Below are 27,540 nucleotides of genomic sequence, written 5' to 3'. Positions count from 1 at the left end.
GAGCCACAACAGGCTCAACTCGCGCGCGCGCTCGGCGGTTTACTCTCGCCCATTCCTGGTTCTGTAATTTTTGGTGGTCACAGCGCATGCCCAAAGAAAGGTCTTCGTGGCGAGCAAGGAGATTCCACTATCAGCTGGGCAGAAATGTTCGGACATTCGCCAGAGAGCTGGACTGAGTTGTGGGATGGTGATGTCTTCGCCAAGGGTACCGTGAAAGTCACCACAAAACTGACGGAGAGAGGTGCAAAACATGGATTTAAAGCTTGGTGGTTTGCGTGGTCTGTGACGAGGTTGTAGATGCGATGGAGGGCTAGGATACTGTTAGCTTAGGAAAAGTGATCGGCAGTCGTTGATTGGCTGGTAATTCATGTTCAGCGGATGTTTCCGTGGTGTTGAATAACGTATTTGAGCTCCGAACATGGTCAAGAAATGCTGTCTCCAGCGACTTGCCAGCGACCGAATGGCCTTTTCTCCATGTTCGGCTGTCGACTTTCGTCTGCAAGTGCACCGTTGGCGAGCCTCAGAGAACAGAGCAATACGCTCACTCGTCCCAGAAAGCTCGCTTTTGAATAGAGCAATAGAATTGAAGCGATAACTGGCCGGGCATGCCTCGGCAAACGAAGCAACTCACAGATGGCCCGGCCTTTGGACATTGCTTGCAATGATGCATGTTTCATCCTATAGGTTTCACACAAGCCCTCATACGTGTTTTATGAGACTATGTTTTATCTGTTGGAGGCCTATCGATTATGATATGAATGTAGCTAAGTATAAGAAGAGTGAGAGTCATGCCTTTGGGGAAAAGTTTGACGCATCTGTCGGAAGATGGATTCACCTGATCTCGGTTCGCCCTCGCTTTATTGTAATACTAATAACTTCTGAGTGACCAAGCTATTTCCAGGAGTTCAATTTGTGCCCACTCGGCGATTTGACACTTACCCTGCCATTGACCCGGCCAAAGCCAATCTCAAGGACAAAGTTGTCCTCATTACGGGGGCATCGAGGGGCATCGGAAAAGTGATCGCTACCTCTTTCACACAGGCAGGGGTGTCCGGCCTTATCCTTCTGGCCCGCTCCGACCTCACCGATACGAAATCCGCATGTGAGGCGGCCAAGCGTCCAGGACAGTCGCTCAAGGTGCTGACTATTACTGCCGATACGAGCAGGCCAGAGCAAATATCCTCGGCATTTGAAAAAATCAGAGAAACTTTTGAACGACTCGATATCGTGGTCAACAACGCAGGTTATCTCGCAGAATACGACCTCATCGCCGACTCCGATCTAGATCAGGTCTGGCAGACATGGGCTGTCAACATGTTGGGTACGTACGCGATGACGCGTGCGGCCTTGCCATGGCTTATTGAGAGCGGCGGGGACAAGACGATAGTCAATGTCGGGAGTCTTGCTGGGTTGATGAAACTCCCAAAACTCTCCGCTTATAACGTATGTCGTCAACTCGTGCTCTTTGGATCACTCTTACGGACGCCACTCAATGATAGACATCTAAACTTGCACTATTGCGGTTTACAGAGCTTACCATGGTAGAATATGGAGATAAGGGTGTCCTAGCGCACTTTGTTCATCCTGGTTTGATCGATACAGGCATGGCCGCTAAAGTACCTTTCCGCGCGAGGGGCGGGGGCATTCCTCCATATGATACCCCCGAACTTGCCGCGCATACCATAGTCTGGCTTGTGAGCGAGAGAAGGGACTGGCTAGCCGGGCGCTACGTCAGCGCCCAGTGGGACATGGAGGAACTGTCCGCAAAGGAGCAGGAGATTGTGGACGGCGACAAGTTGAAGGTAAAGATGGTTGTATAGTTCAAGATTGAATGATATTGTTGTCAGCATCACTAGTGCACATCAGTGCTGCCAGCGTAATAAAACGATTTCGCTGCTAGTCGGAATCCACTCACCATATACACACTTGATTCACTCTTCCCTTCCTCAAGACATGTTCCAGACAGCTATCCATCATATGCATAAGGCTGAAGCAACAGTTCACAGAGGGACTTCACCTTTGTAAAGTAAAATAAAGATTTCGCTGGTAATAATGCGATACAAAAACTGCCAACATCCCCACTTCCAACTACTCAGATGCTCTACATTTCAACTGGTGTTAGGTGAAGTCTGAGCAACAGCGTAAAGGAGGTATCGCCCATTAATCGGAAGTAGTCAAGCAAATAGCGTGCGGGAGCCGTCAAATTTAGCGTCTTGTTGACATGTGTTGACATTTCGACGCCGACAGTTTGGTCGGGGCACTTTTGCATTTGATCCTTCTAGTTCCACTTATGCAATATTTTCAACTGTTTCATTCCTCTTCAGCGTTCAACAATCATACTTCACTCATTCTGCATAGAACTAGTACTTCGATGAATATTTACCCTGAGCGAGTCTTTATACTGCCGATCATCATTTATCATTCAATTATCTATTCACCCAGGAGACATGCACGTCTACACGCCCCGTAAGGAAGCGTATACGAACTGTTACATGCGTAAATAAAACGGACCAGGAGTGTGGTGTAACAAAGCGCACCTTTACATAAGGCTGGTTACAGGACCGGCCGGGACGGTCGACTTCGCAATCTGCTCCAGTGGCCCATCCAAGCTGCTCGGTGCTGTCAAGAACGGACCAGACAGTTTCGTGTTGCAGCCAAGAGTATTCTGCAATGACACTACCGCGCTCGCGAGGCCAGCCGCATTGTGGATATACTCCAGCGGCGCTGATTGCGCGTCGAGGCTGCCGAAATAATTGGCCAGGTCGAGGCAGGTGTTCGTGAAGTCATTCAACTTCGCGCGCGTTTGTTCAAGCTGTGCCCTCTCGGTTTGGAATATCGCCCCAAGACGCTGGAGGTCGGGCAAGAGGGCGGTAATCGCTGCGATATCGGCCAGTGCGGAGGTAACTGCGCTCTGAGCAGCAGCGTAGTCTTTTTGCGCCTGTTCTAAGTTGTTGTCGGCCGTACGGAGAGCGCTTTCGGCATCACTCATTTCTCTATAGATGCGGAATTGATCAATGAGCGGATATATCAAGCGACGCATGCTGCGGTAACCCACTTGTTTAAGCTTCCCCAGTCCCCAGCCTCTCCAAGCCCAAGGGTAAACACATCGCGAACGATTCTAACATTCTTGGCGTTCTTCAACTTGCTCTCTGCATCATTACGCGCATTCGTTGCGGTCTGCTCGGCTTGGCTCTCCGTGTTAACGCGATCTTGCTGAAACTGCAGGTTGCTCTTATTAGAGGCCAAGATTACCGTCGCGAGCGCGATGATCTGTTTAACGCGTGTCTCATCTGTCTCCGTCTGGGACTCGTCGTACACGATCTCGGTCGCCTCCTTTGTCGCAGCGTCTAGCGCAGACTTCGCGGAATTGTATGCGTCGTCGAAGGCGTTGTGCAGTGCGATGGATCCGGCTTTACAATCTGCGATGAGCGCGTCGTGCTGGGTGCTATTTTGGTCTGCCGCGAGCTTCTCAATCTCGTCCCCAAGCTGGATGATTCGTGTTATGGCTTTCTCGCCCATTGGACGCAAGGTGTTTATGAGGGTGGTATACTCAGCAGCTACACTTGCGACTACTTGTGCTGTTTTGCTGCCTAGGTCTGATACATTTGCGTGCAGCTGTTCGGCCTCGGCGCGCAGGCTCTGGAGGCTACCAACTGGAACTTGGATTGACTGAAAGTCTTCAGTCAGTAATTGCGATTTCTGTATATGAAGATAGGTACTCACGCCAGCAACCATAAGGGATTGTCGCGGTGCTGATGATACTAGAATGATGAAGATTAGCGTACATTATTGTGCGTATGGAAAGTCCATACACGCGACAGCCATTCTGTCGATGTTGTTTGTCTTATGGAGTTCTGTCCTTGGGTGCTGATTTGACTCAATCCTTGGAGAGAGTACGACGATCTTTATATACACCACAAGAAGGGTAATCTTTCGCCTTGCTTCAGAGTTCCATCTGGTCTCACTTGTGCTGGTCGTGCTAGACTTTCCGACAGTGAACGGATATTCAGCGGTGATCGCGATGAAGCAGCTGTCATTGAGTGCGCTCTCCGGGAAAATTACTGAAGCTGAACGTTTCACTATCGCAATTACTTCCGCTCCTGCTGTCTGGCGGTGACTACCTTCTACCGACACTGTATCGGAGCGCGGGGCATACATCTATGGTCTCCCTTCGAGTACGTCCTTACCATATCTAGTTACGGTTATGGTCTCGAAGGCCATAAGAGTATCGCATGACCCTCCGCGCTCCGGATCGGCCATTGCAGCTGCCTTCTTAAGCTCTCTTTTCGACGATCCGATTGGTCTGCTATCTCCGTCCCCAGATCGGCGTGAGGGCGCTTCCTGCAGACCTGTATACAGCACCCCGCCGCTCTGAATCCCCTCCCCCCGATGTCGCGGATGCTTCGCTGTCGAGTGTTTTGTGTCTGGTAATGTCGACCATTGTGCGGAGAAGTCGATACTTCTTCGTACCTTTTTTACCCATGAATTTGCTGACAGACCTCGTACTTAAAGGCGGGTCTGAGCTCGACTCGTCTTCATACGTTTTCATCTGATTCTGTCTGCGCAACAAACGGCTACATCTCACATACAAAGATGTCTAACCAGGATCTCGCTGATATTCATGCTGCTACGTTAACAATCAATTCAGGAACGTATGTCGGCCAACTGTTCTCAGTTTTCTTCTGTCCTGATTAGATCGTCATCACAGCAATGTAAACCAAGATGCTTGGATGGCGTACGCTTCTTAGCTCTGTACTCCTCTCAGGGAGAGCTTACAAATCTACATATTAGGACTTGGTGTAACACCAACTGGGGCACGCTTCTCCAACCTGCGCCGCTTTCCGTTGCACTGCTTGGTTCAATTCTGATCATGGCTAGTAGCACACAAGACTTTAGTATATAGCTTTTTTGTTTTTCTGAAATAGAATACTAACTTGCCTTACAGGTCTTATTGTCGCGAAACCTCAAGGTGCCCCAGACTTCAAATGGCAGTACGCTGAACATCCAGACTCGTTCAAAGCGTGTCTCATGCAGGTTCTTATTGGAAAACTTATCCATTACGTCCATCTCAGTTACTTTAATAGATGGTTGGGAACGGCTACACTGCATTCGAGACAGCGCATAAGGACATGCAGACTATCCAAGCATTATCTGGTCAAATGCCTGATGTAATTCAGAACCTCGTGCAGTTACTGATCTCTGGAAAGCCCGATGAAGTACAGGCTTTGTTTCCGAATGGGCTCAATGACCTGAAGGGTTTGGCCACCGGCTGCAAGACTGCCGCCGAAGAGTGCGAGGCTGGGTTCAATGATATGGCTAATCTTGCTCGTAAGTTCCTCATCATAAAAATAAGGATATGTTGATAATAACGTATGTTGAATTTTAGAGGAAATGGTACTTGCATGCACCTATAAAGCTGGAACTTCAGAGCAAGTTCTCGCCCAAGTGTGTTAGATTGATACCATATGTTGCTCATGACTGATGAAAATATTTTCAGAACGAGATAAATCTGCAAGTATTGCAAGTTGACAAGGCAAATTCTGAGAAGATGCTCGCCAGTACGCAAGACAGCCTCAGTACTGCTAAGAAATCTGTAGGCCTCTTTAAGGACGGCTCTGCACTGCCAGTACTGAACTTTGGACCTACAGTTCCTCGATGCCCAGGACCAGTTCCAGTCGGCAATTAATTCTATGCCCTCTGGGATGGAACTCCTTGGTTTGTTTTTTCATTTCGAAACACATGTCGCCCGTTTGACTTGTATATTTAGGCATGAGTGTCGTCGAATCGCTCACCAACGTCGCTGTGAGCGCGGCCAACGCGTTCATCAACCAAGCAACGATGCGATCTCAGCTTGTCATGACTGGCGTGGATGCCTTCACGAGCAAGATTTCGCCAGACGGGACCGTCACTCCCGCTCAGGGTGCGACTGTCCCCACTCAGCAACCCGCACAACGGTCAAATGATCCTTCCCCGGTGCCAAGTCTCAGCGGTATCAACGATCCTGCAAACGGGCAGGTCGACCTGGTCCTCTCATACGCCAATGGAATCAAGGCATTGCTTGTGGGGAAAGACGGGAAGCCAGACTGGGACCTGATCATCACGACCGACACAAGCAAGACGACTGGCGCATCATACATTATAGACGAACTGGAAGTTGTCGAGACCAAGCTCCAGCAGGGCCAGGCAATGTCCGACGCGCTAGGCCAATCTATTACCAGCCTGATTTCGGTACGCCGCTTGTTGGAGAGCTTCTTTTATCGACAATGTCTCACTAGGAATTATAGGTTCTCAATCAGCTTGTCAAGTCTGGGAGTGCGGGCGACGACGACGACAAGCTCGCTGCTTCCCTCGGGGAGACAGTGGACTCGGAGATTACAAACTTGCAGACACTTAGCCAAAAGGCGAAACTTGTCACACAAGCTCCGCCCTCTATTGCCACCGGCTTTGCGCCCCCCCCACCGGCTCAGCCGTCCTCGGGTCAGACGGCCCAGCTCGCAGTACAGGTACGTGCAGTCGTATCGTGAGATAGCCTCTGCAGAGCTGGTTGTTTGATACGCATCGTTCTGTAGGATGCAAAGTTCAAGATCGACTCGACGAAGGAAGTGCTTCAGGCGGCACGTCAATCGTACGATGATATCAATAAGCAGATGACTGAACAAGTGAGAAAGCGTCGAATATCTATCGTAAAGCTCGTGTGAGACTTACCGTTTCCACTTATCCACTAGCAAAAAGAAATCTCTACGACCGTGCAACAGATCACCAGTCTGAGCCTTCAAGATACCCAACTATCCCGTATGTTCCTGTGGTCTTTGAGGCTGCGTCGCATTCTTACGCCAGGAGTACGGCAGAAATGATACCTGTTCTCAAGAAGGCCGTCGGTTCCTTCAATACCCTCCGCGCACAAATATCACAGTTGGTCCAATTCTTCGAGGCAAGTTTCTATGAGGACCATTCGTCTGATTGCTCATGCGAATGTATGCTCATAGAGTATTGCCTCGCTTATCGACGACATCATGGCGCCGTCGGTGGACCGTCTCGTGCAGGTATAGCTTACCCTTCGCTGTTGCGCTTTCGCTAATTCTTGCGTAGACAATGCAATCTGCAGAAACCATGATACTCGCCGGAACCTCGCTCCAGGGTAACCATTTCTCTGCGGCCACTCAGTCTCACCCACTGACTCTCTGCTAGATTTCACGCGTAATCTTATCTACAACCAAACGATGATGCCGCTCAAGTGGGTTTTCCTAGCTGCCTACATATCGACAACTCGGGGTTGCTAATTCTGGCTCCAACAGAGTTGCCCTTCTTTCCACTAAAGTGTCTTCTGTTTATGTTGAGATATCCAACGATTACATCATGCCCGCCCAGCGAAGTGTCGGGAATATGCTTCAGTTTGCGCAGGGCTCCGACCCGTCCACACTCGCTCCCAAGCTCGAGCAAGAGCAGAAGAAGCTCCAGGCCTCGGCTGATACAGCGAGCCAGCAGGTCTGTCGTTTATTCTTTTGACGTGCAACATCGCGTCTTTACGGAGCTTCTGCGATAGATTCTGGCCACGGTCGCCAAGGACCAAGCTGATTTTGCCAGCGCTATCACGACGCGGTTGAATGGTATTGAGACGGCGATCAGTGCTATCGTACCACTTCAGGCACCCCGTACGTATTCAATTTGCTTGATAATCGATCATGTCGCTCAGTACGATTGGAATACGCAGCATCGCAGGCGCTGACGTCGGTCTCGACGTCCTATGTCGAGGAGATCGTTGAGCAGAAGAAGCAGGAGGCGACTGCAAACCCGATGAATGCGACGCCCCAGGACCTCGGTCTGATGTGAACGTGCGAGTCTTCCGCTCTTGTTTTCTAGGTCTTTGGGACGCCTCGAGCACGATTTATCTTTGTATGACAGAAATGTATACGTAAAGTTTCTGATGTATAGTGCTTGCGGGTACACCACAGTTGTGATAAACGTCCTTTACAATGTTATTAAATTCATACAAGTGAGGCAATTGCCCAATCGCGATGTGCATCTCCATGTATGATGACTTCAACAAGTCAAGAAAACTCGAGTGCTCACACGCAGACCATCCAAACAAGCAAGAGAATTACATCAGCCCAAGATCCTCTGGTGTTCCATTCATTGGGTTTGCCGCATCCTCCTGCTTCTTTTGTTCGGAAACGTCCTCAACATGCGTCGTCGTTACGTCCGTCAAAGCCTTGGATGCTGTAAAATATGCGTGGTATTTTGAGGCCCATAAATCAGAATAGCGAGCCAAGATGTTACGTACGCGGTGCCTGGAATGGCTGGATTGCTTTTAGCGCATCTTCAATGCCGTTTACCCTCTTCATGATAGAGTTCGAAAAGTCCGCCTGATCTCTCGCGACCTTGTCCAAGATCTGCTTGCTCGCAGTGTCCGCTTTCTTCTGCAGTTCCTGCTGCGCTTTTTGGAGTTTAGGTCCAAGCGATGATGGGTCCGAGTTTTCCGCGAACTGGAGCATGTTCCCAACGCTACGCTGCGCGGGAAGAATGTAGTCGGTTGAGATCTCGACGTAGACCGTGGAGATCTTCGTCGTGAGCATCGCCACTCTACAGTTATCAGTCAGGTTAGATGCTTTCGAGGTGACGTGAGAGAGGCGTACTTGAGCGGGGTCATAGTTTGATTATAGACGAGATTCCGGGTGAAGTCTGCGTGTAGAATTGTTCTAGTGGGGCAGGGAATATAAGGCGCGAAAAAACACACTCTTGAGCGATGTCCCACCAAGGATCATGTCTTCTGCTGATTGCATGGTCTGCAGACAAAGTTAAATTGCGCCGGAAAACGAGAGACAGGCGTCGTACCGTAACAAGACGCGCCACAGATGGCGCCATCACATCATCAATCAGGGAAGTGATGCTCTGCACGTTATATCACATCGCTATGAGAATCTGAAGCGAGACAGAGCACGTACTGACCTCGAAAAACTGGACGAGCTGTGAGATCTGCGCACGAAGCGTGTTGAACGACCCGACGGCTTTCTTCAGGATGGGAATCATCTCTGCCGTGCCCCGGTCAGCAGCTTCCTAAACTCGAACTTGGATGCAGACAGGCAGACACCTACCTGACAGCTTCGCGTCCAGCAGATTGAGACTGGTGATCTCATGCATCGTCTTTGCCATTTCTTTTTGCTATGTAACGCAGAATTTATGCCTGTCAGTACATACACTCAGACCTGCAAGACGGCGCACCTGCTCTGTCATCTGCTTGTTGAGGTTGTTGTACGACTTGCGCGCGGACTCCAGCACTTCCTTCGTTTGATCAACCTTGAACTTCCCATTCTAAACAGCCGCACGTTAGCCGCCCTCACTCCTGGTGCCAGATGCATGGCACGTACCTCAACAGCGAGCTTCGCTGAGTCGTTCGACGACGACTGTGGTGCAGGTGGCGGCGCAAGACCGGGTGGATTAGCGGGCGCTGTCTGTGTTACGAGTCGCGCTTTCTGGCTGAGCGTTTGCAAGTTCGTGATCTGCTCGTCGACAGTCGTCCCCAGCGACACCGCTAGCTTGTCGTCGTTCTCCCCTGCATTTCCCGATTTGATGAGCTTATCAACCACCTGCACTCCAGATTCTTGCCGTCAGCGCCCTACGTTCGTACCGAGAGCGCACACCTACCCCAGTAAGACTGTCCACACTGGTGCTGAGCGAGTCAGACATTGCCTTCCCCGGTTTGAGTTTGGTCTTCGTACGCTGGAGCTCTGCACGAACATATGACGCGCCCGTCACCGCGTTTGGGTCAGTCGTCACGATTTGAGCCCAATCTGGCTTCCCGTCCTTGGCAATGAGCAGCGTTTTCACCGCGCTCGCATACTGCAGCACAAAATCGACCTGCCCATTCGCGGGGTCCGTCATCGCGTCTGTGTTTGGCACCGACGACGGCTGGCCCTGCTTTCCCTCCTGCTGCTCTGCAGGGCTGGACGCAGCCCCCGCGGGCGGCGTGACATTGCCATCCGGAGAGATCTTGTTCGCAAAAGCCTGCACAGTCGTGTTAACCAGCTGCGAGCGCATCGTTGCTTGGTTTACAAATGCGTTGGCGGCATGTGTGGCGCAGCTCGTCAGCGAATCGACGACACCCATTGCTGTGCGCCATGCCTAGGTCAGTGGGGACTGGTGCGGTACGGATGACGGGGAGGAGCGCACCTAGAAGCTCCCACCCGGTGGGCATAGACTTGATCGCGTCTTTGAACTGATCTTGGGCGTCGAGGAACTACGTGGGTCAAATATCGACGTCGTCGTGTGGTTCATCAAGTCTGGCGAGAGCACATACCGAATTTTTCGCGATGTCGAGATTTTCTTTCGTGTTTTTGAGCATCTTTTCCGTGCTTTCCTTGTCTATCGCAAGCACTTTGAGGTTAATTTCGTTCTGTTGGACGAGGTTTAATCCCGACGACCCCTAGGTTTGATAGAGAATGAGGACACACCTGTGCTAGGATCTGTTCCGATGTTCCAGCCTTGTACGTGCACGCGAGGACCATTTCCTCTGTGGAAGATCCAGCTATTTCAACAGTGCCTCGGATACAAATCATGATATACTTACGCGCGAGGTTGGCCATATCCTTGAATCCACCTTCACACTCCTCTGCGGCTTCCTTGCAGCCGTTTGCAAGGCCTTTGAGGTCCGCAAGGCCATTCGGGAAGAGCGCCTGCACTTCGTCCGGCTCGCCTGAGATAAGCAGCTGCACAAGATTCCTGATCACGTCAGGCATCTGGCCAGAAAGCGCTTGAATAGTCTGCATGTCCTTATGCGCGGTCTCGAACGCGGTGTAGCCCGCTCCGACCATCTGTATGAATACATCTTATAAAAATTGCAAAAAAAAAGGCAGATTTTCACGACACACCTGCATGAGACATGCTTTAAATGAGTCGGGATGCTGGGCGTACTGCCATTTGAAGTCAGGAACGCCCTGTGGCTTGTCGACGATCAGACCTGAGAGAGAATGTAAGTACTGGTTTTTACGTGTATAGAGAAGGCTTACTGAAGTCCTTCGTTCCACTGGCTAATATGAGAATAGAGCCAAGCAGCGCAATGGACAGAGGGGCAGGTTGAAGAAGGCTGCCCCAGTTGGTGTTGCACCACATACTGTGGACATCGATTTTTCAGAAAGAACATCCAAAGAAGAAAATAGTAACACGCACTTCATCCAAGCATCTTGGTTAACATTACTGTGAATATATGAGTGAGTCAAGGAAAGGAAAGACAAGCAAAGTTGGAGCACTTACGCTCCCGAGTTGACTTTCTTAATTGCATCGTGGTATGCAACAAGATCTGAGTTAGACATTGTAAATATTGAAAGAGACGGCGGGCGAATGGGCGAAAGTTGAGATGATCTAGGGATGGGGATTCCAGCGACGCAGACTTCGCCTTTACATATCGTTCCTGTTGGCGCTTTGCAAGCCCGTGCAAAGTGAGAAACTTACACCAGGCTATTCGTTGCGCTGGTCATTCTGGTGCATGCATGTCAGAACAGCAGATCGTGAAGTCATCTGATAACAAAACGGCCATCTGCTCGACATGCACGAGGAAGCAATACTACCGGTGAGATCCCTGTCCGAAGAAGCGAGCGGCAGCAAACATGCGCTGAACACGAGTTGCGCTCAATCCCCGTGAAGATGATGTGATTCGCGAATGATGTCGCTGTGCAAATGGAAGTACCTATAGCAAGACTGCTAGTAGTACTTTTTTGGGCTGAAAATTACACGACTTCAACTTTAGATGCTCATGTTCGTGTGGCGAGGTATACCCGGGCCCCCTTGAGAGAAAACTCGCCGAATTATACACTTATTTGCACGATTTCTCCTCGAAGCGTGGCTTTCCAATCGTCAGAATGACCCTGCGCAACCCCGAGCTGTCCCAGTCAACTCATTGTCGGGGTTATAAATTGAATTCGTCTCCGACACATAGCGAGGGCAATTTCGGAGGTACTAGCGTCGCTTCCTGCCTGTAAGGTATCCCGGCTCGCGCCGACACTATGTACTACCACTGCTGCTCAAGTAAGTACGTTACCCACTAGGTACCATCTGTAGCAGCGCTTTGTCGACGCCTTGAACGTTGAGCTTATCTGAGTTCGAATATCATCAGCAATATCTCAGAATAGCAGATAGGTCGGCTGTGGGGCATGTTCGGCTTGTCCTGCCGAACGGCGAAGGGTCGAATCTCTCCAGAGTCACGCCGGTCATCACATCTTCGACATCACGGGAAAGCGGCAGGTCCGATATTGCGGCAAGACAGGCTGCGGGGAAGATAATTGTCGTGTTGATTCAACGCCAGTCGGTCCCTAGTGAACTCCACTGCCAAATCATTCCGTCTGCTGGTGCGGCACTGACTCGGCTTTACGTGCAAAGTGTAAGGCTGTGTGGAACTGATTTACGAACGTCGCGCCATTGGAATGCGGTGGAAGAGTCTAATGCTGTAGGGAAATGCCTGGTCAAGACATTGAATGTCGAAAACTGAACAATAAATACATTCCAGATCCCGTCACGCTCAGGAGCATAATCATAAGTAATAGCCGGCAGTCTCGCTTCTAGACGGTAGGACAGGGAGCACGCCACAGGGAGCTTGAGTGTGTATCGGAGGCCCAAAAAAGACCTGCTCTGCCCACCAAATCCGGCAACTACATATGATTCCTCCAACCTATCGAAGTCTGGTAACGAGACTAAAGTAACAGCAAATACTCCAAGGAACGCAATGATCATCTCACGTCGAGCACGGACAGAGTGAAGTTGGACGGTGTAGTGCGCCTAAATTGAGTTTGAATACACGCAAAGCTCAAAGCAGCACCGGGATGCTCATGTCCGGAGAACTAGACTACTGTCAGCGCGACCACCCATATAAGGTGCGATTTCATAGCGGAGAAGTGCTCACGTACTTACTGTGCGTCCCTGGAAGAAGACTCTATAGCCAAGTCATTACTCCTGTCATGCATGGTCTAGGGCCAGCAATCGGAAATCAATCTATTGTCACCTTTTACGTCCGTGAGACCAATGTCGAACGGTTGGAAGCTCCCGAATGCTCGCACATACCCGTCTTGACAAGCTGCTTGGGTCTGCGTGCGTGGATTTTCCCCGACTAGTAAGGTTTCGGTGGTCTGGAAACCCGGTGATGCACGAGGCAAACTCTTGCTACTACTCGCGCAGACCCATGACGAGCACAGATTTACGCCCAATGTGCACAATGTCACTCTTCGAGATAGAAGCGCCTCCATTGCGGTCTCATAAATATGACCAGCATGAAGGTCTGCATCCTGTGTGTCCGCACTTCCGCTACTGCTTTATCATTAACAAGCTATCAGAAGTGAGCCTTCTCTTATCCCCCTTGCCGTTCTGACTTGATACACTCAGAGGATGCCTGTTCTCAACACCCGGATTGGTATGGGCCCTGGGCCCCAAATACCTCACAGCGTCGGGGTCGGAGGAATGATGGATCATCAACCAATGTTAAGTGAGCACATCTAAACCATCATAGATGTATAAGACTCGTAACTCTTGATTGTTCAGGGCCGAGCCGGGGCAGTGGAGTAAGTATCCATGTCATGTCTTGCATGGATCGGACACTCACTATACATCCTATTTAGATTCTCCCAGTTCAGCTCCCACGGAAGAATCCCGAGCTCATGAAGCTCACCGACGAAGCTCAGAGCCTGCGTGCAGACTCGGAGCGGCTTTCACGCGAGATGACACGCATCAGTGGAGAGCTCCAGCACGACTACTCGGACTTCACCAACAGCCTGCGCCCACCTAGCGACAAGGCCATCGCGCGGATCACGCAGCTCGGTGCAAAAATCGTCCAGCTCTCTTCGGAAACGCGTCCTAGCGCGCGTGACGCGCTGGTCGCAGGGTGCAAAGCGGACGCAATCGCTTTGCACAATGCATTCGACTCCGCACACGGCACAGCAAAGTTGTCGATGGAACGAGCGGCGAAGGAGGAGGTGGACATCACGTATGACGCCAGCCAGGCGGAGACAAAGGAGGCGCGCGCGCGCGATATTATCGTGTTGCTCAACGACTTGATTTCATCGCAGAACCGCGAGCTTGCGACGCAGCGTGATCGCATTAATACAGCGATGCATGCGGCAAAAATTGCACGGGAGGCGCGAGACGAGGCGCAGAGAAAGTTGGATAGCGCGAAGAGTGGACGGGACTTGCGAAACGCGTTTCTCGGGCCATTGGGGGACGCTCTTGATATTGGCGGGCTGAATAGGTGAGTGACTTGTCCCCGTCTTCCAGGAATGTGGTGATGTAGGATGTTGACGCCTAATTATGTGAACACAGCCAGATTAACGCAGCGAAGGGCGCATTAAACGACGCAGAGAACAACCTTTCGACAGCGCAACAGGACTACAAGTCGGCGGAGGATGCGGTGAACGACGCGCGGGGGGAGGTGGACCGCATCAACGGGTATCTCCCGGACCTCCAGAACCTCAGAGAGACATTCCGCCGAGAGCGTACGCAGTTTGACACGCTTCACGGGAAGATGCACGATTTTGTAAATCTGTGCCTCGATGTCGCGGTATTTTTTGGCAGCCTGACGGCACAGTCATCCCCGATGCAGTTCGTACACACTGCCAAGGGCCTGGCGGATATGGTGCTGAAAGTCCAGGGGATCGTGGAGAGTAATGTGAAGCTTGCGGGGCCATTTTTGACAGCCCCTGATGGGTTAGACGCGACACTGAAGCAGATTGCACAGTCGACGGTTCCTCCCGGGCCTATCGACGAGCTGATGTGAAAGGTCCACGCTTGTCGGCATGCTTATAGTGCAGACCTTTCACACTTACACATGATAAACTATATTATTGAGGTGTTTCTCATAGCAGAATGGATGTAATTTTAAAACAGGACGACTCACTGTATGTTGCTGTGTATGTACCCCTCAATTTGTTAGCGATACTGGGCGTTGAGCGATGAAGCGGGAGTCTTCATTATGATTGGTACTCCAGAATGCGCGGCATTCAGCAAATAAATTTGATTTCGATGTCGACCTCACCTTCATACAATTATCCCATCCGGGACGATGCCGTTGCAGCAGTATCACGCCGCACTGGCAATCATGTCAAGTTCGAGCTGGCCCTATCGGAGCGCCTGAAAACGACTCGGATAAGACCGGTCCGTCACGGCGGATGTGAACTTAGCCAAGAAATTAAGTACCAGTAGATTTATTTCGTGCGCCCAACTCATATCTAATTTATTCTATTCTAGGACTGTTCCGGTCGGAGCGGAAAAGTCGTACTTCCTTGTTTGGTGATGCTCCATTCCTCCTTGCTGTCTCACCAGAACTTCCAATTCACTCTCTCGTTCACATAGTGTCCACAGCTACGAATACGTAGCGCGCAACACATCTACACTATTGCGTTTGAATGTTGCCGGCCTGTATGAAACTTATCTCTAAATTGGTAGCAGTATCATGTCGACCGAACGTCTCCTGGACCTATGCCACCGCTGAGGCGACTTGCGCAGCGTCAGTCGCGTCTGCCGAGAGTGTAAGAACTTTGGGTGTGCACCCGTGATGCACGGTGGCCTCGCACTGCTCGGCATACGTTACACTCACAGAGGAACGGGCAAGAAGCGCATTCTGAAGCATTGGCTTGGGCGAAGGCTACAGCGATGACACGGCCGATGCCTTTGGATGCGCCGGTGATGGATACGCGCGAAAAAACGAGAAGAATGGCAAACCGACGAAGGGCATCGCCCATCAACTACAAAACCTTTATCATGTAGACGGGGTGTATCAGGTTTGTTCTGGTGCATGTAACGTACCACTGTAAAATCGTGTAGACATGAAATATTTGGAGGACCGTGGCTTCGCATGACTATGACTGCCACACTCATTGGCCGCAGCCGCTGCAGACGTACTAGATGTCGTTTCTATACAACATCTTCTGCGCGTTGCCAACCTATAGTCTCCTGTACTCCTTTGACTTTGCCACGTGTCAAACAATGCTTTTTGTACGTCTTGTGGAAAACTCTTACTGGGCCGAGTGACAATAGTGATGTGTATCTTAGGTTACTGACCTCCCTTTCTCTCCAAATCTAACTTCGAGCATACGGGCAATCACAGAAACTCAGAGATAAGCGCCGCGGAATCACAGTAGCCCAATGCTAGATATCCGGTCCGAGTTCAATTGAGGTGCGCATTTGGACGGGACACCACATCTGCTCCTGATTTGAGGGACCACCCAGTGCAACAAGGATCTCATTATCCAGGAATACGGAAATCCCGAACTCAAGTTCGCTCATGAGTTCTAGTTAACTACAAACTCTTGCTCTACGATGCTCTGTGTAAGCAGTGACATAGCCTGCGGCGTGCGCGGCGTAAAGTGGGCTTGGACATTCTTTGGAAAGCTAACGACACATCTATCAGTTCGCACCAAGAGACGGCGGGCGAAGAACGAACCAGATTGTACTAGAGGTGTACGCCACCTCAGGTATGACGGGACGGCCATGGGCGTCGCGCGTGGGCAATATCTCACACGTCGCGAGCAGCGTCGAGATGATGGCGAAGATGGTGCCCTGCGCGAAGTGGATACCAGGACACACACGCCGCCCGAAGCCAAACACAAGGTCCGTGACCTTTTGCATCTCGATGTCAGAGCCGTCATATCGCTCGGGCTGGAAGGCGTCTGGGTTAGGATATGTGTTTGGGTCGCGCGTCATGTGCCTGTAATACCACAGTAGCAATCAGTGAGTACTGTCCGCGTGGAGAAGTGGCCACTGTGGGGACATACCAGATGTTGGGCATGACCAGGGAGCCTTTGGGCAGGTGAATGCCATTATAGACATCGTCTTCGTTCAGACAGTGAGGGATGCCTTTCGTAAGGAAGGTGCGTGTATATAGTCAGCCAGATTACTGTGCCATCATACGCTGCAGGAACTTACACAGGGGTACCGGAGGGGCCCAGCGATACACCTCGGTCACGATGCTACGCACATAGGGCAGCGATGATTTATCTGCGAGAGACGGAAGCCTGTCGCAGCCTACCACGGCGTCAATCTCCGCACGGGCCTTTGCCTGTATCTCAGGGTAATGCAGCATCGCGAGCACGAATGATAATATAGTCGACATGTTCTAGCGAGCAGCAGCCGGCAGCATGCGCTCGAGGCTCAGGGAGTAGACGAAATTGTAGGAGGGGAAGGGCGTACCGTATCTAACCCACCGCCAAGAACAGCCGAACCCGCCCACACTAACGAGTGCTCGTCTGCCGCAGAAAGGGGACCATCCACCTGGGTGAGTGTCGTGGCACATAAGCTTGGGGTATGCGCAATCCCTGTGGGCTGTGGTTGGTCAGCGCTACGAAAATTGAGTACAGAGAGTGCGGACAAGATTATCTCTGGCCCAGAGGTAGGGATTCCATGTCCCCTCCATCATAATTTTGCGCATGTCCTTAGCCGTCTGAAAGAAACCTGTTCCGGGCATCCATTCCGGAAGATTCTTAACTTAAAAGTCAAATGAGGTGAGGTGAAAGCCCACGCGATATCCAATGGTCACACTTACGCTGAGGAATCAAGTCAACTAGAAATGCGCCTGGGGCGGTTGCTTTGCTGAAGTTACTCATCGCGTCCAGCGGGATTGTGTAAAAGGGGTCGTCTTTTGACTGAACGGTGTAGCCGTAATTCGCCTCGAGGATGATCGCTGCGATTCTCCTGCGTGATTGGTGAGTGATCAGAGAACAGTTCGATTGGGAGTGATGCACGTACATCTTGATTTCGCTCTCAAGGGAGCTCGGATCATTTAAAACACCCAGTACGAGCTTCCGAGCCTGCGTCTCTTGTACATCGTAATAGCGCTGTACAACGGACTGGTTGAAGTCTTGGTTGACGATCTTGCGTTGCTTGCGCCACTCTTCACCATAGGGCTGTAGGACGAAACCTTGTGCATATCCTATCCTAGAAAGGATTCAACATTCACATTACGTGGTACGGCGGCTCATCATGGCCCACTCACAGGTCGCATGCCATGACCTGTGCAAAGAGTACGCTCAGCATGGACAAACGAGGAATACGACGCGCTTACCATGTGGGGTCGCCCCGAATATATGGAAGAGCGCTTGTCGAGGAGGTCTTTGGCGGCCTGTATGCTGTTGAGGATGATTATAGGTTGACCCATAGCATCAAGATGTATGATATCGCCTGCAGAATTATCTCTAGACATCAACGCAATATCGAGGGATTGTGGCGCTGACCATATGTCTGAGCCCACTTTGAAAATGTCAACCAAGGGCTTTCCGTAGGTATGTGGGTGGCGTTGCCTATAACTGGCCAGAGAGGTGGACCGGGGGCAATCCCTTGCATCTTGCGACTCGTAAGAATCCATCGTGCAAACACATAGGCGAACCCGAACGTGGCACTGGTGATAAGAAAATTGGCATGCAAAGTAATACGGAAGGCTATGGCTATAGAGGCAGCTAAGACTATGCTGCTGGAGAGTGCGGTCATGGCGAGGAGGGATGTCGGATTGGAAGATAGATTGGATGAGAAAAGGCAGAATGTGGGCGCAAGGCGCTTGGGTACTCCGGAAATATACCATTGAAACAGAAGCGGAGCTCGCGTGGAGGTATGAACTTGAAGATTCGTGACTCTATGCGGGAGTGTGCCAGGGGCTAGGGCATGACGGCTCGGAATACTGTATGTAACGTTTCGACCGGGAGTTCGCGCCTTGCGACGTGTGACGCAAAGTCGAGGCAGTCGGGCGTGCGTGGCGCGTAGCAGGCAGGGCTTTGTCCGTAACACCTAGGGACATAGGGTCTCAAATAGTCTGAGATCAAGCAGAAAGACAAGTTAATTGAATCGACGTTGAATACTCACTAGAATCTGTCGTTTTGTATATTTTCCGATAGCATCGATACCCAGTCTCTAGAAAGGGGATATGATACTCTCGCAAACTTGAAATGTGCATATACTAACGAGCCAAGGGCCATCACACATGTTATACCCCGTCAACCATGATCCCAGACTCGCCCGAAGTTCGAGTGGCTATGGGGGTTTCAAATTTAGTTCACAGACTTCCCCTGACGGCGTCAGCTGTTACAAATAAAATTCAGATAGCTGCTAGTCACTTTTCAGCAGCTGGGTGTACACAGCAATATTCTCAGCGGCATTGTGCATATCCACAACCCTGCAGCGGCCAGTTATATTTCGAACCAGTGCCAGAGAAAAGCTGTATAAAAGCCAGAGGCACTTATTTTGTCTTGCAAAGTTGTCTGAGATTAAAAGTATAGTACTAGTTATGTAAATTCTATGAGTATTACTCATCCAGATGTGAGAAATGCCTAATGGTGAACTAGTGAATGGCGGCGGACTCACTCCTTCGGAGTCATAGAGGCGGTTCTTCAAATTTGCCATGACACGCGTCCTCTCAGTGTCTCTTCAGCGCCAACGCCTCTTCTTACTGCCAACCAAGTCATTTCTTCCCTGTCGACAAACCTGCTCCGCAAGACCTCATCTTTCATTCAAATCGAGTGGAAAGAAAATTTCTCTCGTATAAGCCATTCACGGTTGTTCTGTGACGAGAATTGGACTAATACGCATCTCACAACAAATCTCGACGTTTTCTGATACTCACACAATTGGAGCAGAAGAACTTAAACGAGGTCAATAAGAAGAAGAGTGCACGGTATTACAGACTCATCATACAGCTTCACAGATGTCTGATCTTTTCCTCCGCCGCACCGGTTCTCCAACTCAGATTCAACCCATTCCACTGCCTCATTTCTATTCGAAGGAGCTTACTCCATCTACAACACTCTCGATGAGTCGTACCGAGTCGGCACAGATACATCCCGATAGATATCCCGGTTCAATCACACTTCCAATCGAAATCTGGGAGCATGCGTTCGACTACCTCGTCCCATCCTCATGGAACACAGAAAAGATGCTGAAAGACTTGAGTCGCTTGCGCACATGTGCCACAGTCTGCAGATCGTGGCGTGCACGCTGTCTTTTCCATCTACGGCAGTATGTTGTCCTAGAGGATCGACGGCAGGCTGCTAGGATTGCGAAGAGACTTAGTCGAGATCGACGCCTCGCTGCGGCAGTCACCACGGTGGTCGTTTCCAAAGCGGAGGCTTTGGGCCCGTTTGCGACTAGCATGGCACGGAAGCTAGTACACGTACGTACCCTGGTGCTTAAGCCGCTGTCGATCCAGGAGGACTGGAAGCCAAAGCTTCTGCATGCGGACATATTCTTGCATCTACGGATCGCGTTTGACTCAGTGACGAACCTTTACATTGAATTCAACTGGGAATCGCTTTTCCCATCCGCAGTTCTTCTCGCCCGCTTCCTGTATTCTCTTCCACAGCTATCACACTTTTATTGTCGTGGTGGGCTGAAGCGCCAAGATGATCCGAAGGACTTTGATTTCAATCCGCACGTCGTGCTTCAGCCGAGCGACTGGCCTCTCGCCCATGTTGATTTAGACTATGCCGGTGCGACGGGCGTCATGCATTTTCTCGTGAAAACATCGATCGCCGCAACTCTCACGAGCATATCAGCTGAGATGCAAGCACTGAAGGACGGCAAGATGTTGGAAGCGGCTGGGAAGGTACTGCGAGATTTGCATGTGAGGTTTGATGTCAATTCGGATGATGTGCTGAGGCGGAAGAGGGGTTGGAATGGTACGTTAGGTGTCGAGTTTTGACTGAGGACACCTGCTAATGCACTGCAGAGGAGTTCAGTCGACAGCTTTTACAGAATACCAACCTCCAGACATTCACTGCTACGATATTTCTCTGGAACTACCACCGCAAGAGGCTCTATGGCCTTCGTACCTTGCTAAGCGGGCCTTTGCCGTCGAATCTGCGTGAAGTCACGGTGATTTTCAAGATGGATTGGTCGCGTGAAGAAATCGAGAGCCTACTCAGATGTCTTAATGAAGATATCTGTGCGCAGATTGATGAGCTGCTGTCTGGTCCTCAGTACAAGATGCTTCATACCGTGTCCTTCCACATTGATGGGTACGTCGACGCCTTGGATCTCCAGGACCGCTCAGACCATCCGACGGAGAACGAATGGAAAGAGCTTCTTTCACCACGATTACCCAGATTATGTGCGCGCGGGCTGCTCCGGTAAGTCACGTCATCGGCTTTCGTTACGACGAAGAATCAAAGCTCATCCGCTCCTTATGGGACAGGACACCTGCTACTTTGTACACTGAGCCATAATCAGTTATGCTGCGAGTTGTTCTTCAGTGGTGTCTCTCCGTCAAAGCTAGGGAGCGTTTGTGATGATACTATCGCATGTTGAAGTTGAGGGCTCACTGCCTTGACGAGAATCTGCGTACAGATTGACGAGCTCTTGACAAGCTCTGAGTACAAGCATTAGGGCAGCGTCGCCTTTCACCTCAACGCTAGAATAGAGCGCTGTGATATGAGTGGCACCCGGGCTCTTCCATCACAGAACTTATTCTATCAACACCTCTTAGGCCATTCAACAAAAACTGCTGCGCCTTCAGGTTTCTGTTGACTTCCACTCTCTACATGTGCTAGCTTCGAACAGTAGCGAAGCCCGTTCACAGCTGTGTTCAGTATGGTCATGCGATCGTATGAATTACACTCGCTTAGATAGAGCTAAGAGGCGCTGGAAATAGAAGGATCGAGACTACTGTGCTGTGCATAACCGCCTCGAGCTACAGTACTTAAGGCACACGTCGAGGCAGAAATGTCTTTGTCGTCAATACACACCATCTCCAAACTCAATGCAGGCATCTTTAACGGAAGTTGCAAGCTCGCTTTATGATGGCGTTTCAGCCACGAGACTTGGTGAGGACTCCCTGTTCTTTGCTTGCTTGGATGCGTTCGCACTGATGCTGATCCCGCATGATCATCGTAGATAATAGCAGACTAGGATCAACGAAGGAGGACAGATCATGGCTCGACAATACAACAAAGCTGCGCTCTCTCTCAACGACTGCCAGACTTCCTCACGAGATCTGGGAGCATGTGCTCGACCATCTCGCCCACGAGTCTGGTCGGGAATCGCTCTGGAGAATACGGGACCTCAGAGTTTGTGCTGCCGTCTGCGGGGCATGGCGCACGAGATGCCGCTTTCATCTATCTTGCATCGTCGAACTCCACAGCAAGCGACAATCGAGTTTGGTCGCGAAAAGGATGGCGCGTGATCCATCTATAAGGAATCTTGTGAAGACAGTCACTATCCGCAGCGCTGGGGCCCTGGGTCCGTTTTCCCTGTGTCTAGCCCGTAAGCTTTCGCAGGTGGAAACACTGGAGTTTGTAGGAAAGCGTTGGCCGCTAGTCGAGTGGAAACCTATCCTCTTCCACGTGGACCTGTTCGCGCACATGAACGCGACGTTCGAAACTGTCACTCATCTCTCACTATTCCACGTCGAATTCGCTTCTGTAGTCATCTTCGGCCGGCTGCTCTCCGCCCTTCCTCGTCTTGTCACCCTCGTGTGTCGTCGAATATACTTCAAGACATGTACCGTTATCCTAGGCGCTGCGCGGCCGCCCAAGAATCTCATTCGTTTGAAACTGGAAGACGGTAGTGGCGTCGTCGACTATCTAGATGCCATTTCTTCGGCCATCCATCTGGTAGACTTGACAGTTTGGTTCGAAGACGAAAGTGAGGTCAGACAGTGTAATCGAATGCTCCAGGTTGCAGGAACGTCGTTGTCCAGCCTCCACATTGACACTAATGGCCTACGAGGGCAAGGTTTGTCTTCTATACCATAGCCACACGCCGTGCTGATGGCCTATCAGCATCCGACATCAAACTTATGCAGAACGTCAATCTTCAGGTGTTTGTGCTCACAGTCAGCACCCGTGCGCAGTTCGTTGGCTGGCTGAGTGCCATCGGATCTGGGATGCTTCCACGACAGCTTCGTGAGATCAGGATCTTGCTCTCGGAATTGAATCCACGCACGGATCCTAAAGACCTTCTTGCGTCTAATGGCGGAAACTTTTACGGGCGAATTGATGACCTGTTGACAGGCCCCAGCTATCTCAACCTTAATCTCGTTTCTGTTGAGCTCCGGCCTGCTATCTATCTTACGCGGAGGGAGTACACGAAGCATGTTCCGACCCAAGATGAGTGGTGGAACTGCCTTTCTTCACGGTTTCCACAATTGTGCGCACAAGGGATTCTTCGGTTAGCAACTCTTCTCTGGTCAACCTTGAATGGATAGAAATTAATCATCAAAACTGACATCTATGCAACAGGGCAGCCGTGTTGATCCATTTCATCGGTTAGCCGGAAACAAAACCGCTTTTCAAACAAAGTCCAATACTTGTCGCCTCAATATTCGGGAGTACGCGAGTCTACCTGATCACTCATTACATCACCAGCTGGCTAGCGGGTTGTTGAGGGCGCTTTGAGGACGAACAGATATGTTGCTACGAATAACGTCCAGCATGACCACTCGAATTATTAAAATTGTAATCCAACTATTGAGTCAGTGATAACACATGCCATTTTCCTTCCCCTAATCTATACAACACTCGTCGTAGAATATACAAGGCTACCACGCAGGAGACTAATGAAAAGACCAGCACAGCACACGGCCTCGCCGCCTCCATGAAGTCAACTAATCTATACAATGCCAAGCTGACTAGGTCCATCTCAGGCGAGAGTGCTCTGACAAAGTAAACCGAGTGAGGATACTCGCGCAAGAGACATTTGAGCAGGACACTGACTACATCTGTTTCCGCGGCTGGACTGTGCAGAGGCTCATTGTCTGAGTAGTGTACCACGATACTCCGTGTGAAGGCAACGTCAATGGGTGTACGTAGCCCTCCACCGGTGTTCTCGCAGTGCCGGGATTCGTTGCTTGAGAACGTCACGGACTTGTTTTCGTGTACGCCTGAGGACGGGAACGAGTTCATGTGATTAAGCACGAAATCACCGGGACGACTCTGCATGGTCTGGCGGCTACGCAGATATCGTCGTGCATTGTACCTGTGGAAGTCTCAGAGATTAGCCATGAACCACGTTTGCGTAGCTTGGCACCTACATCGCCATGAACGAGTTGGTGTGTACTATGGAAGGCCACCATGAGTCTCAGATTGACACAGGCGGCAGACAGGGAGATACGCACATGGAACTAGAGGAGATTGGAGACCGATAAACACCAGCTCCCCAGGAAGCGCCGCCTTCTGTGATGTAAATATGACTCCAGTGCTCAGTCAGCCAGTTCGGCAAGAGGGACTTACGGCTATGATAGACGTGATAGATAGCACACTGTGCATCGTAGCTCAACGCTTGCCGCAGGCACACTTTCATTGCACATACCTTGTGATTGCACCGGTGTTCAGTGTGAACATCATGATTGTTGCAATCACGGTATTCGACCTGCGAATAGAAAGGTTTAGTACTCGACCAAGACAGGTGATCTACTAGCCTACCTCTGGAAACCTGTGCGCGAGCGCGCAAGGAGATAAGACATGGACAGGGCGATAGTGACATCTACTCCGCTCCAAAGCGACAAGGGCACGTAGGTAACCCACTAGTGTGGGTGCATAGATGTCAGTGAGTGAGTCAGGTTCCAAGTTATAAAAAACGATCGTACCTTCAGGCCCTCCAGATGAAGGATAGAATCGTTCGCCGGTTGAACACTAGATATTCAGCTATCAGACATGGAGCACAGAATAACGTAATCGATACTTACAGCTCGTACCAAAATGCTACACAAAGTGAGACAATTGAACAGGCGCGATTTGAATAATGTGTGCACTCTTACCTATACTTCCCGCTGTATTTATATCAGAACCGGATAAATAGGAAACTTATAACGTAGAGGCAACTCACCGTATCCCCCAAACAGAAGAATTGTCTGTAGTTCATTTAGCCTAAGAGCTGTGATTATAAATTGCGTCGATGACTTACGACAATGACAGGTAGCAAGTAACGGAACCGTGATTGTCTATGTACAACAGCGTCGACTATAGTGTGTCCGATCAGCGCCATGACGGGGTATACTCAAATTACAACAGACTTACGTTTCCATACACGCAATACGTATAACCTGGGGCACGTTTTGATTTTCTCAGACCTGCGAACGAGAGACGAATCTGTATATCACTCACGTTTGTACAGACGAGATACAAATAGGCTAGTCAGCGGTTCCCGTTTGATTATCAGCACTGGCGCGTTTATGAAAATATATCCAAGACGTACGCCGACTATATTTTGCGCCTACCGTTGGAACCGAACGTAAGTATTTCATTAAGTGAAAAGAAACTTAGACGATACCTTGTAGCTCCATGCAACGTCCAACAGTTGGAGGGGATCAAAATAATTGAGAATGAGGTAATAGTACACTACATGAATAGCAAAGGATATGTGGAGTGTATCCAGGACCCTGTAAAATGGGATTCAGTGATGGGAAAGTTGGAGCTGCAAGATGACTCAAACCATAGGTAGCACACGACAAGCTTGCTCCATAGGGGATCCTTTTTGCTGTTTTGAATATAAATGAATGTCTGAAGGATTGTGATTCCGTAGAGGCTGAGGACAGGCACATCAGCGCGACCAATCTTGATGTGGAAGCGGAGAAGGATAAAAACATACATTGCTGCAAAGAATGTTCCGAGTAAGATTGCGCCGAAGGTGTTCGCGAGATCCATTGAGCTGCTTTTTGCGACGACAAAGTCGTATGTACAGGTTTAAAATTACGGCACGAACGCGAAAGCCAGTTGATCAAGGAGGCGCCCGACAGCCTCCAGCTTGTCGCCTGTCGCACTCGGCTTTGTACTGTAGAACACAGACGGGTTGGTCGGCGGGGGACATGCGAATGTGCCTCACACGAATGTTATATGTTTCACCGAGTGAGCGATCTTCCCCGTCTCGCGGAATGATGGTCATGATAATAGATCCCGACGGCAAATTTTTAGGGACAAGGGTGAGAAGCGGGATTTGGCCGGGACCGTGAACACAAAGGGGTTTGAACATTTGAAATAATGCCTGTCAGGCACTCCTCGAGTCCCGCGATTCAAAACTGATCCGGGTGAAATAAGCCTATAAGTATAAAACGGCATGTAGAGGCAATGGCACCTGGACAATTTCTGCTGAACGAGTTGGACACTCCACGCTATGAGTTTGGGTGAGAAAGACAGCAGATGGTATATAGGCGCCTCGCGCTCACCAATGACAGTTACGCCACACGAAGCCGCTAAAATCGCAGTAAAGATACAAACATCACACTCACAAAGGACAAGTGCTTGACACTACCGGACTCATCAAATTCAGGCACCCAAACGCAACGACCTATACATACCGGCCCAACTGGTGCTGCGCCGCCTCATGATATTCACTCTCTATGCTCAGCACTTAAACACGGCGCTGAAGGCATACAGCGAGCGTACATACCACTTTTCGACTCTCACACTTGAGCGTTAAGAGAAGTGGTTTACGCCTGATATGGGGTCTACCATATGTTCTCTATCAACTAGACCGGGAAATGACGGGCGCGTTTCTCATGATCAAAGCCGCTCAGAATGTTCCTCAGAACAAGGCTAGACTGGCCGTGCGCGCGGCTCGAGCGCTCTAGCATGCGGCTGATACGCACATAGTACATGAAGCCGTCGAGTACGGGCTCGCCAGTGATCCCGGTCATGATCGAAGTCGTCGACAAGAGAACGAGCACAAGGATTTCAAACGCCACGACCGTAGATGTTCCCAAGGTCATGCTACGCACCCCGGATTCGCGAGTTTCGAAACCATGTATGAGAATTTAAAACCAGACAGATGAATCAGCACACAGAGTGTGTAATGTCAAGAGTTTCAACTATGGCAGCCGGCCGTTCATGCAAGACCCCCACCCCGTCGAGGTTGACATCCAGCGAACATCAGACAGGCTGCGAGGAGCTTAGAGTCCACACAAAAGGTCTACTGAGCATAAGGCCCGCTGTGAGTCGTTCAGACTCAGTTAGCAGCACAACTAACCACATAGCGATGAAAGGGCAACGCAGGCCTAGATTGCTGAATACAAATTCATATACATAGAACTCACCTGAATGCCTTGCTGCTCGCTCGCCAAACTTCTCTACCAGACTCCGTCAATTCTCAGTACTTTCAACATCTCCATACAGCTTCTCCGCGGATTCGTCTCCAACGTTCAGTCGGTAGCTTGTAGGTGCGACTTTGGGCTATATACTCACCCCATGGCGCTTGCTGACAACGTCCAAGAAAGAGAATCCAAGAAAGAGAAAGGCATACGTGAGCTCAGTGCCCAGTAGGATAGGACGTAAGAAAACCGTTCAAGATCAAAAGGCGTCGGGGAGAAGGATAGACCGCCCCCAACGACTTAGGATTAACGACCAACTCGAAGTTGAACGAGTACATCATTGAGCGACTGACAAAAAAACGACCGCCGGCGCCGGGCTCGGCTGCCGGTCCGGCCGACGTTCCGACGCTTACCGCCTTCGGACTCAGGACGGCCCTCGACGCCCGCCCATATTCAATGCGCTTGATGCTGCGCTCATCCTCCATGATTCGCGCGACAGGCCAATTCGCCCTATTACGAGCGGTGTCCAAATGGCTGGGAAGGAAGTTGCACGTTTATCGAGGGCCGTG

The 27,540-nt window shown here is 50.5% G+C and overlaps 9 protein-coding genes across 9 annotated transcripts; 5 read left to right on the top strand and 4 right to left on the bottom strand.

Annotated features, from left to right (window-relative positions):
* Positions 1–825: 825 nt before the first annotated feature.
* On the top strand, positions 826–1,820 carry FIBRA_04095 (uncharacterized protein; the record flags this gene model as incomplete). Its single annotated transcript, XM_012325912.1, has 3 exons — positions 826–844; positions 902–1,443; positions 1,500–1,820. The coding sequence occupies 3 exons, from the start codon at positions 826–828 to the stop codon at positions 1,818–1,820; spliced, it is 882 nt and encodes a 293-aa protein (XP_012181302.1).
* A 719-nt stretch (positions 1,821–2,539) lies between these two features.
* FIBRA_04094 (uncharacterized protein) lies at positions 2,540–3,825 on the bottom strand (the record flags this gene model as incomplete). The annotated part of the gene is made up of 4 exons (XM_012325911.1): positions 2,540–2,993; positions 3,056–3,669; positions 3,724–3,761; positions 3,813–3,825. 4 exons carry the CDS (start codon positions 3,823–3,825, stop codon positions 2,540–2,542), a joined length of 1,119 nt encoding a protein of 372 aa, XP_012181301.1.
* A 768-nt stretch (positions 3,826–4,593) lies between these two features.
* On the top strand, positions 4,594–7,830 carry FIBRA_04093 (uncharacterized protein; the record flags this gene model as incomplete). Its single annotated transcript, XM_012325910.1, has 19 exons — positions 4,594–4,652; positions 4,709–4,735; positions 4,792–4,895; positions 4,946–5,034; positions 5,085–5,328; positions 5,387–5,445; positions 5,498–5,593; positions 5,649–5,715; positions 5,768–6,228; positions 6,285–6,503; positions 6,570–6,659; positions 6,726–6,792; positions 6,849–6,916; positions 6,987–7,043; positions 7,090–7,138; positions 7,189–7,234; positions 7,296–7,485; positions 7,544–7,652; positions 7,712–7,830. The coding sequence occupies 19 exons, from the start codon at positions 4,594–4,596 to the stop codon at positions 7,828–7,830; spliced, it is 2,220 nt and encodes a 739-aa protein (XP_012181300.1).
* A 268-nt stretch (positions 7,831–8,098) lies between these two features.
* FIBRA_04092 (uncharacterized protein) lies at positions 8,099–11,306 on the bottom strand (the record flags this gene model as incomplete). The annotated part of the gene is made up of 18 exons (XM_012325909.1): positions 8,099–8,217; positions 8,282–8,580; positions 8,634–8,679; positions 8,735–8,783; positions 8,833–8,889; positions 8,947–9,029; positions 9,093–9,159; positions 9,220–9,309; positions 9,366–9,584; positions 9,643–10,106; positions 10,168–10,234; positions 10,295–10,390; positions 10,449–10,507; positions 10,565–10,808; positions 10,866–10,954; positions 11,004–11,107; positions 11,164–11,190; positions 11,248–11,306. The coding sequence occupies 18 exons, from the start codon at positions 11,304–11,306 to the stop codon at positions 8,099–8,101; spliced, it is 2,238 nt and encodes a 745-aa protein (XP_012181299.1).
* Positions 11,307–13,198: 1,892 nt separating this feature from the next.
* On the top strand, positions 13,199–14,749 carry FIBRA_04091 (uncharacterized protein; the record flags this gene model as incomplete). The annotated part of the gene is made up of 5 exons (XM_012325908.1): positions 13,199–13,318; positions 13,366–13,465; positions 13,522–13,541; positions 13,599–14,224; positions 14,296–14,749. 5 exons carry the CDS (start codon positions 13,199–13,201, stop codon positions 14,747–14,749), a joined length of 1,320 nt encoding a protein of 439 aa, XP_012181298.1.
* Positions 14,750–16,262: 1,513 nt separating this feature from the next.
* Positions 16,263–18,453, bottom strand: FIBRA_04090 (uncharacterized protein; the record flags this gene model as incomplete). Its single annotated transcript, XM_012325907.1, has 11 exons — positions 16,263–16,362; positions 16,415–16,678; positions 16,746–16,827; positions 16,897–17,086; positions 17,161–17,292; positions 17,339–17,454; positions 17,513–17,661; positions 17,716–17,904; positions 17,963–17,979; positions 18,032–18,147; positions 18,201–18,453. The coding sequence occupies 11 exons, from the start codon at positions 18,451–18,453 to the stop codon at positions 16,263–16,265; spliced, it is 1,608 nt and encodes a 535-aa protein (XP_012181297.1).
* A 1,207-nt stretch (positions 18,454–19,660) lies between these two features.
* FIBRA_04089 (uncharacterized protein) lies at positions 19,661–21,176 on the top strand (the record flags this gene model as incomplete). The annotated part of the gene is made up of 3 exons (XM_012325906.1): positions 19,661–20,630; positions 20,681–21,080; positions 21,146–21,176. 3 exons carry the CDS (start codon positions 19,661–19,663, stop codon positions 21,174–21,176), a joined length of 1,401 nt encoding a protein of 466 aa, XP_012181296.1.
* A 945-nt stretch (positions 21,177–22,121) lies between these two features.
* On the top strand, positions 22,122–23,155 carry FIBRA_04088 (uncharacterized protein; the record flags this gene model as incomplete). The annotated part of the gene is made up of 2 exons (XM_012325905.1): positions 22,122–22,683; positions 22,731–23,155. The coding sequence occupies 2 exons, from the start codon at positions 22,122–22,124 to the stop codon at positions 23,153–23,155; spliced, it is 987 nt and encodes a 328-aa protein (XP_012181295.1).
* An 821-nt stretch (positions 23,156–23,976) lies between these two features.
* FIBRA_04087 (uncharacterized protein) lies at positions 23,977–25,592 on the bottom strand (the record flags this gene model as incomplete). Its single annotated transcript, XM_012325904.1, has 15 exons — positions 23,977–24,005; positions 24,065–24,122; positions 24,180–24,207; positions 24,259–24,318; positions 24,372–24,472; positions 24,536–24,581; positions 24,635–24,650; positions 24,707–24,718; positions 24,775–24,799; positions 24,853–24,908; positions 24,966–24,991; positions 25,053–25,078; positions 25,144–25,161; positions 25,219–25,327; positions 25,381–25,592. The coding sequence occupies 15 exons, from the start codon at positions 25,590–25,592 to the stop codon at positions 23,977–23,979; spliced, it is 822 nt and encodes a 273-aa protein (XP_012181294.1).
* Positions 25,593–27,540: the final 1,948 nt, after the last annotated feature.

Source organism: Fibroporia radiculosa (assembly GCF_000313525.1).
Source record: "Fibroporia radiculosa TFFH 294 genomic supercontigs, scaffold2625, whole genome shotgun sequence".
NCBI classification, from domain to species: domain Eukaryota; kingdom Fungi; phylum Basidiomycota; class Agaricomycetes; order Polyporales; family Fibroporiaceae; genus Fibroporia; species Fibroporia radiculosa.
Note: the sequence above shows the minus strand (reverse complement) of the source record. Positions and strands in the feature narration are given on the sequence as shown.